Source organism: Sander vitreus, chromosome 10, assembly GCF_031162955.1.
Source record: "Sander vitreus isolate 19-12246 chromosome 10, sanVit1, whole genome shotgun sequence".
In the NCBI taxonomy this organism is placed as follows: domain Eukaryota; kingdom Metazoa; phylum Chordata; class Actinopteri; order Perciformes; family Percidae; genus Sander; species Sander vitreus.
The window spans coordinates 18117049-18126548 of NC_135864.1; the positions used below are offsets into that span (position 1 = coordinate 18117049).

At 40.3% G+C, this 9500-nt stretch overlaps 1 protein-coding gene across 3 annotated transcripts; it reads right to left on the minus strand.

Annotated features, from left to right (window-relative positions):
- Positions 1–530: 530 nt before the first annotated feature.
- etf1a (eukaryotic translation termination factor 1a) lies at positions 531–8857 on the minus strand. 3 transcript variants are annotated; one of them, XM_078260651.1, is made up of 11 exons: positions 8722–8857; positions 8215–8325; positions 5870–6045; positions 5069–5208; positions 4795–4933; positions 4439–4629; positions 3287–3416; positions 2995–3168; positions 2818–2882; positions 2578–2725; positions 531–1244 (listed from the first exon to the last, which is right to left on the minus strand). In XM_078260651.1, the coding sequence occupies exons 2-11, from the start codon at positions 8298–8300 to the stop codon at positions 1162–1164; spliced, it is 1332 nt and encodes a 443-aa protein (XP_078116777.1). In that variant the 5' UTR covers positions 8301–8325; positions 8722–8857; the 3' UTR covers positions 531–1161. The 3 variants fall into 3 exon arrangements, with proteins under 3 accessions (XP_078116777.1, XP_078116778.1, XP_078116779.1); XM_078260652.1 differs by lacking the exon at positions 8722–8857 and adding an exon at positions 8456–8554; XM_078260653.1 differs by lacking the exon at positions 8722–8857 and adding an exon at positions 8431–8517.
- Between the last annotated feature and the right edge of the window lie 643 nt (positions 8858–9500).

Genomic DNA, 9500 nt, shown 5'->3' on the forward strand with positions numbered 1-9500 from the left:
AACTCACTTATCTTTAAGCTCAGTTCCCAAATACAGGAAAGCAAATGCCAAATCTCATTTTCTAGATGACCAACATATCACATTTTAAATTGTATCCACAAGAATGGATTGACAAATTCAGATTTTAAATGGATTTCTGAAAACATGGAAGCTGTCACAGATTTACAAATGCAATCAAATATGTCACAGGTGGAATCTTGTAATTGTGATTCAGATTCTTAAAAACTTTATAAATCAATTTTCTAATCTGAACACATCCCCTTGTGTCAAGGGGGGGGGCACTAATACATACCAAGAGATCTGATACCTTTGCTTTCTGCAACTCAAAATTAATTCAATTTCAACATAACGTGGATCTTGATGAACCAATTAAACAGAATCCACTAAAAGCAGTTGTGCATACTTACCGCTCACACAGGACTAAAACAATATATTCATTTAAAGTCAGGAAAGCAGAGAAAAAGTCTGCCTTTCCAGGAAGAGGACAGAACAGCACAGGATTGAGACCACAGCAGATGAGGAGGTAGCAATGGTTTTCAGCAGTTCAAATTTAATACTTTGTCCCCCTTTCTCTACAGAAACCCAGGTAAAAAAAATCCCCCACTCTCATAAAATACAACAGCAGCAGTTACCAGTAAAAAAATGAAATGCAAAATAGAAGAGAGAGAAAGCATAGGAGAAGAGAGGGTAGGGACATGATGAAGCAAGAAAGTAAAATATTTTTTCTATATGTGAGGAGTGAGTCCAAAGTTCATCTTCAGACCGGGTTGGGGACAGCGACGAATCTGGAAACTTGCTGTTGTGTCATTCAAAATGGAGGGGAGGAGAAAAAAAAAAAGAACAAAATGAGTCGAGTCCAATCCAACTAGGGGAAGGAACAAGCACTCTAAGGCAGGGATTTATTCAGGAAGGGCTTTCTCCCTCTCTGGATGAAAGAAAATCTCACTCCTCTTCAGCCTGTGTGATGCATTTTGTTGTGTGTACAGATGAAATGTATGCGCAAGTTTGTGTATGCAACAGGTAAATTGGAAGGTGTGTCTGTCATATATATGGTCATCACGGTTGCACCTCTCACTTGCTGCAAGAGAGGTGGCATTTTTCTTTCCTCATTTCTTCATTCATTCCTTTGCTTTTTTTCTCCCAATATCAGTCCCCGACTACCTAGTAGTCATCCAAATCAAAGAACTCATCGTCCTCTCCTTGGTACTCCATGCCCTGGAAATCCACCCTGTACCGCAAGATACCTGAGGAACACAAAGATGATAGATTAGCAAGGATAATATGATGGCTGGCCATCTTATGTCCTGTTTGGGTAGATTGTGGTAGCTTTAAAAAGGAAGAATTTGTACAAGTATAAGCTAATCCCTCTTAGCTATGGGGGCTGGAGTATTTGTATCTAAAAAGCATGAATTCATGAAATCTTTTTTTTTGGTAGTACTTACCAAATTAAATAACATACCATTCACTTTTAGGTTGAGGAGGAAATGTACAGGGAACTAGTATTTGTTGTTTCTTAATTTAAAATATGTACTGCCATTTAATTAACTTGCCATCACCAGCTCTACATTCTAGACCCACAACGATTCCTGCTTAACGTTCTGCATCACACCAAAGATTTTGCATGATAAAGGCCTCTGTCATATATTTTGAATACTTGTTTACTACTCTTTAGGATAAACAAGTGTTTGAAACAACCTTCAAACACTTGGAACAGAAAGGATAATGTGAAACCTTTATTGATCACATAGGGAATTTCTAGTGCCTACCTGTCCTCAAAAGGGGAGGACATACAGTGCAAATACAGGACAGTAACATTAGGAATTCAGGGTGCTTTTAATTTGCCTTCACTATGCCTTATTTCTTTACGTCCCCATCCACCACGTGTCTCCTAAAAAAAACTCGAGGTTGGCCAGAGGACAGGAGGAAAGTAAAGAGAACCGAACTGAGACAGTCTGTCCCCTCTACTGTATCAAAATCCATATCAAGTGGCCCAATAACAAGTAGCCTATTTAGTTGAAGTGCAAGAGTCTAGTACTTCACGCCGCTGTAGCCATGGTTATATGTAAACAGTTATTTCCTAAAAGTAGTCCAAAATGGCATCCTTTAAGGCAAATTAGTCATAGCCATAAACTACTATGTAAGGTCATAGTCTTGAGTTAATGGAAGCAAGCCAATGATTATTATTAGCCTGTGACATTCTTGCAATCATATAGCCATGGCTATCACTGTCTTAATTGTTGCTAATCTCAGCATAAAATAATTTTTGGTAGATCAGCTTTCCTGAAAAGACACGTGTATTAATTGATAAAGCTGTTATGTGGTCGATACTGGAAAGGCTCATTTCCTACACTGTTCCAGGTTGCAAATGAAAAGCACAGTGGAAACCTGAAGATACGTGACAGCATGAACCTGCTCCCTCTAGTTTAAGAGCAGTACATTTACTCATTAAGTCACAGAAAAAATTTAAGGAATATAATACCACTGAACTACACATATCCTCCTTTCTTCCTAACTTAATGTTGTACAAATGTATAATTAAATAGTCATAAACCTTATCATAAACAACAGTGTCCTCACCCCCAATGCCTCCAAAGCCCTTGACAAACTGGGACCCTTCCTGGCTCTTGTCTGTGACTATCTCCAGCGTGGCTCCAAATTTCTTGTAGTTGTTAGCAAACCACTCCAGCAGTGGCATGCTCTCGATCAACTCGTGTTCCTGCCCCGTCTAGAAAAACAATCAGAGTCAGGGTCACATGGCATGACGGGTAATGGATCCAATTTAAAATCAAAAGGATCTGTCCTATTGGTAGTGCTCACCTCCTTGTCTGTAAAGTGAGACTTGTCTTTCTCCTGCTCTGGCGTCAAGTACAAAGTCTTCTCATCTGAAAACCAAAGAAGACAACATGAAGATTATAGCTGCATCATAGCATATTATTTCTTTTCAATGTATTAGTTTCTCAGCAATGGTAGATGTGATATTTGTAGTTTGTGTACCGTTCTCTGCTCCGTTGCTCTCTGCCCCATGTACACGTAGAATGTAACGCATGGTGTCTAAGTTTTCGTAGACTATGAGGATCTCCACTGCTCCCATCTCCAGGGCTTTAAGTGTGTCCTCCACACCAAAACAGTACTTCCCCGTGTCCTGACTGATCTCATCAAAGTACCGCCCTGCAGAGAGGGACAACCATTAAGAAAATCTCTACCACAACAAAAGCTTTTGTTTCCTTTAGCAGTCATTAGAGACACCTAAAAACAGTTGCACCAATGTGTCAATAGGACGACTTACCTATGAGCTTCTTCTCCTGGATGAACTTGACGTTAGAGAGAACCTCTGCAGAGAGCTCAATAGCCTGGTTGAAACCATTCTCTCCACCATAGGAGATATCCACCAGCTTCAAAACCTTGGCCTGTAACCTCTGTAGAAAACAAACACACACACACACATAGTTTAAACACACTATAGAGATAACCACACAGACATAACGTTATATACCATACTTAGAAGCACACTTAATATCAATAACGTTTTTCTCCAAACTTGACAGCCTGATGACTAAATCTTGGCATTTTCACCAAGTCCCTAACATGACAGCTAATGAAAAGACTACCAACAGAAATATGTTGGCAATAATGACACATTATGTTTCGGGTTTTGCTCCCGGAGATGTGGCAGTATATCTTCGGAAAGCTCACTTTACAGTTACCAATGTTAAGACTGCCAGTGCTCAGGGGTGCTGCTATCCTTAGCTCCCAATAAAGTCTGGGATAATTTTCAAACATGTTTGTTGTTTTTGTTGATCATGTAAATATTCAATAATTTTACTAATATACTATGTACTTAACATGTTGTCCTATTTAGTATAAAGTGTACTGCCTAATAATGTATGTAAAGGTTATCGATGTTGGGGTGTATTGTGGTGCAAGTCAACCCACAGACAAGAGCAGATTGCACTAAATGGCACAGCGTAAATTATTTTTCAATGTGAAGAGGATTTTAAAAGGGGGTTGATGGAGGTACTCTTCACTATAGTATGGCTGTATACAGTATACACACAAAGTTTAAAAGAACTACTAGCATTTGGAATAAACTGCTACAAGTGCAAGAAACACCCAGTTAACCCCACTGTATTTACCAAGAATACAAACAGTCCTTTACCTACATGATGCAGAAACTATGTAATTCGTCACACCAAGTATTACTTTATGAGGGTATTCATAATATCTATTTATTGTTGTACAGCTAGTGGGTTTGTTTCCTAAAGCACAATATTAAAGTTATAAAGATAATGGAGTTGTAGTTGTTTTCATTTAGTATTTTCGTTTGGTTGTATATGGGTGCATTTGTCTTTTTTTTGGCGATATTCACATTAATTAATTACTGATATATTACATAGTAAAAACTTAATTGGTACTGCTTTTTACCATAACACACACTTACTGGGTCGAACATGTCCGACTGGCTGAGCTCGGTCTTGAAGTCGGCAGAGCCAGCCAAGACCATTCCTGCCACATTAACTTTGTCGTTGGACACAAAGAGCTGGACAGCCGTCTCAGCCACCTTTCTCACATAGTTGTGCCTCTTCTCCATTCTCAGACGAGCAAAACGCAGAGCAGACTGCCCTCCTCTGCCTGAAAGAAAGACAAAGAATAAGAACCACAATCTTTAGAATGTTTCTTTACGGGAAAAACTAAGAGCCACAGACTAACACACAGTAATACTTAAGCAATTATCTAATGAACCTTACTGTGCAGTATCAAAAGGTTCAGTGTTTTGTGAGTATTGTGGGTCAGTACCGTGCTTCTTGGGTAGGTCCACAGTGAACTTGTGCAGCACCTCCCTGGTGTTGCCCTGCAGCGTGCCAAACAGTGCCCCACTACCGTCGATCACAATAAAGCCAAACTTACTGTCATCAGAGAGCAGGGCTGTCAATGCCTGTGTTAGGGGAGAGTGATGAAAGAATGGATGATGAGAATGTGACAGAAATCAAGTGCAATATAGATACAAGAGAAGTTTATGTCTGTACAAGAAAGATATCTGTGCAGACAGAAACCAAACAAAAGCTCTCACCTCAGTGTGGAACTTATTGTCGCAGAGATACAGGGAGGTGTTGATTGGCTTAAAAGGCTCAAAGTCAATATTGACTTTCTTCTCCTTGCCTTCCTCGGTCACAATGGTGCCACAGTACACGACCAAACCATTGGGTGGCACTGGCAAGAGAGAAAGGTCAGAGGCCAATAGATTAGACAAACATTAGGTTTTTGTACAGATGAATAAACAATGTACAGTTTCTTAAGGGGAGACCAGCATCATCAAGCTTTCTCAAATATGTTAATTCACATTTTGCACTCTAAGTTCTGAAAGGCCACAACATAAAGGCCACAAAATACTGTGACAAAATGTCCAATGTCCCTGGAATGTTTTTCTATTATGATTTGATGTATGCACTGTACTGATAGGTACTACACACTATTCTCTCATGCTTATAACAACCTACTTTACAATTTAATGCTACAACCACCACATATTGTGCTAGTTCCACACTGCCCTCTCATTTACTAGCTGGTCAAAAGCTGCATACTACACCATATATGCACGGTAAAAAATGTACACGCTGACAAAGATGTTGGACAATTACATTTATATAATTTCCAGTTCAATCTAGACCTATTGTGACTGAAAACCCCAAACCTGTTAAATCTGGACTTCTGTTATTGATTATTATTTAGCAGCTTTTGCCACAGCATTTGAAATATCTTTGCATCAGTAACATATGACTAAATGTCATTCATTTTGTCCAGCTGCCCCTGAAAACAAAATCCCACATGGAATTCAGTAGGGTATTATGTGGGTTTTCACTGTAACACATACCCTTGTTGTAGAGTTTTAGTCTTTGCTGTACAGAGGTGATGGCTCCGAGAACAGAGAGCCTGTTGACTCGGCTCTTAATGTTGGAAGCGGTGCCAAACTCATCAGCCAACATCTTGGCCACTCTAGATATCTGGTCCTTGGGAGGGATGATCAGTGAGATCATACTGGTGCCATTACTAGAAAGACAGAGAGGATTTAATGTAAACACTTAGGCACCAGGGATGGAACGGTTCAAGTAAAAAATCTTAACTGTATGACCCGCTAGTCACGGTTCCAATATGATGCCGCATTTACGAAGACATAAGGCCAGTGTGTCCGTTGACAGAACAAGGAGAGTCGGGTAGGAAAGAGTAACTGCTTCTCCCAGCATTATGTAAACAGCCTCTCCATGCAGATTCAGACAGGGCAATCCAATTCTTAACTAAGCATTGGGCGCAAATGATATGCAGTCATGGAGGACGCTGGATTTCAGCATATGATTAAAGTACTTAAGCCGCGCTATACTCTTGCCGACATTTTAGCGACACAGTAAATCTTGAACTGTGTTTTTTAAATGAAAACATGAAAATAGAATGAATAGAGCAGTGTTGTTTTGAAAATAGTGTACAATGTGTGTTTGGGTTATGTTGCATTTAGTGTTTTATTCTTTTAATAACACTGTGGCACTTTCCCTTTTGATAAAAAAAAAAAAAACTCATATAAACAATATTCCTTTCATTGTATTTAAAATACTGCATTTTATTTCAAGTGGAAAAACTAATATTTTTAAGAACTGACATGTTATAGGTTACGGTTATTAAGTGCTGGTTAAGCTTATGCTTCACTTAATGTTGATGGCCTTAGTCTATAATGTGTCCATTTTTATATTTAAAAACAAATATGCATTTTTGTTTGCACCTATGAGAAAACCTATTCTTTTAATAAAGATTTGAGAATGAAGAAGTGTTTATGTTCCTTATGTTCTAAGCCAGAATTTTGTTAAGGCAAATAGTTTTGTAATTGGCAATGCCCTGCTCTGTTCCAAAAACATACCGAACACAACCGAAAACCGTGATATGAACCGGACCGTGAATTTTGTAATCCATTTCACCCCTATTAGGCGTACATACCCAAAAGATGTTATGTGATGCAGTGTCAACTCACTATAAACATTAGTGCTTTCCCATTTCAACAGTGTAACAGAATAAACACAGCAACATAATTCATATATGTCAAAATGACACTGAAACCATAGGTGTTATCCAAACTAGCTATATTCAACGTTCATTATTTTGAACTGCAACTTTGACCTGTTCATTTTTATTACCTTCAAGGTAACACCAATGCCTCTTGTTTTGTAAACAAACAACCTATCCATGCAAAGTATCACCTTGACAAGGTCTGAAAGGTTAATAGACGTTTAGTTACACAGTAAACAATATCTGCCCTTGAAGCGATGACAGTTTCAGTTCCACTGCTCCACACTCTCTCTCCATTCACTGCCAGTCAAAAGACAAAGCATACCAATACAGGCTGACACTGCACACCCACACGGGAGCAGGTAGCAGCGGCTGGATGAATATAGGGCAAACGGTCAACTGTGTGTGTGACATGGCAGACGGTGGAGCACAGGACAGCAGATTCTGCGCAACACTGATCGGAAAGCTGTCGCAGAGCAAGCTACAAGCAAATGTAGTAACACCCACATTTCGTGTTTGATAATTCAAAAAGGCCACAATGTACCTATCAGCTGAAATTCTTTTCAACTGACCATTTTGTAGCCAGTAAATATTTAGTGTAAAGCAGAGTAGCCCGCCTGCCATGAGGTAACTAACTTAGTGGAATAAGAGGCTCTGCCATATGCTCTACATATAAAAAGGCCAGGCGGACTTCTTTGAAGTTGTGGAACGAGTATATTGGAGCATGTGGAAGTCCAACTGTAAGCTAGCCGGCCTCCCTCTCTCATCAACGTGCTTTCTTGTTAAAGACACCCATGGCGGCCTCATTCCAGATATGACGTCTATTAGCAACATAGCTAACAACACCGTTGGTAGCTTTAAACGCTTTGAAGGGATTTGAGGCAACATTCACCGCAATGTCATCCATGACACAGACATATCGAAACATACATTCTTCCATATTAATCTCCAGATAGGCTAAAGGCGACAGCAGTTAGTGTTTTAGCAATTAGCAAGCTAGCAGCAAAAGCTATGGTAAGCTAAGTTAGCTATGCGCTAAGCTAACCACTCCCAAATTCGGCCCCACTTATCCGATCTCCAGCTGTTGTGGCGGTCAACAATCACACCATCATCTTGTACAGGTGGCCCCGCCACTGAACTGACTCACAGTTCAAATCGATCCCTTACCCACGGGCAGCTTCCAAACTTTTGATAAGCTTCTTGATTTTCCATATCTCCACGTTCCTGTCCGCCGCGCTGGGGTCGTCCGCCATCTTTCTGCTGTAATCTGTTCAGCACCTGAAAAGACGTGAAAAAAGAAGAGTACAGTTATGCGGTAAACCGGCAAGTAAAGAGATTGGCCGGTATTCACAGTCTTATTAGGCTGGCAAAATGTGTCCTAACCAGCTGGACTAGGTAGCTCTCTAACCTAGTGGCGCGGTGTCCGTTATGCGCCTGACCAGTTAGCTACGTTACTGGCAGCTGGGCTGACCGCGAGGGAGAGACTCTACCCGGGCTGTCTCTCTCAGTACAGTGCGCGGAGAATAACAGGCCTACAGTCTGCCAGGCCCTAGCGTCCACCATGTTCTTATCTAACACGACCTACTTTCTCCCCTATAACTTTACTCCTGCAAACCAACTGTCAGCTTTTCATATGTTGAGTATATATCAGCATAAATGGAGCCGGTACAGTACCTGCCTCGGACAACGCCGCTCCGCTCCGCTATCTGTATATCCGTTGCGCTACGTCGAGTCGGTAGTCCGAGGAGTGACGTTGCCTTCCCGACCGGTTTCTTTCCTCCACACGCTGCGCGTGGTGCTAACGGCTGTGCTCACATGTGGGAGGTGGTTTGAATTGTAGCGTTCACTTCCTGGAAACCACATAGAAACCAATAACAGCTCTTGGCTAGTACGTCAATCATAAAAATCGAAGCAACAATTGGACAAAAGCTAATAACATCATCGACATTTTTACTGTTGTCTTCTATTATAGTTTATACTAAACAGCTATCGGTGCCTTTGTATTACATTGTCATTAGCCTACTTATTATATGAGAGCTGTCCATTTAGCCTATTGTTTCATATCCCTACACATTTCCTCTGACAAATTACATTTTCTGAATGTGCTGTGGAGGCAAATTCCACAAGTTGTTAAAGAACATTATTTTAGGCCTAATCTTCAGGTTTGACTTGTCAAAAATACAGAACCAAGATTTTTTTTTTAACAAACAACATGTATCTCTCTTGCTGGGGTCCTTTAACGGATATAGGTTCACTGTGTTTCACCTTGCTTCCCACAATCTTGCTGATAACTTTTAATTTTGAAAAACCAAACACTTGGGCTTAAACATTGTCCAATGGGAGAAACATCTGGCCCTCAAAAACCAGCAGTAAACTGAAGGGAGAGGATAGTGACTCAGTTTTCTGACATATTGAGCAGCAGATATAGTCTCATGTCAATTCAAGAAAAAACA

Excerpts from the sequence above, each read along its gene's own strand:
- etf1a (XM_078260651.1), bottom strand. The coding sequence starts at position 8,300 with ATGGCGGACGACCCCAGCGCGGCGGACAGGAACGTGGAGATATGGAAA. Across the intron at positions 4,934-5,068 it reads ACAATAAGTTCCACACTGAG|GCATTGACAGCCCTGCTCTC; the intron begins GTGAGAGCTTTT and ends CCCCTAACACAG. Across the intron at positions 4,630-4,794 it reads GGACCTACCCAAGAAGCACG|GCAGAGGAGGGCAGTCTGCT; the intron begins GTACTGACCCAC and ends TCTTTCTTTCAG.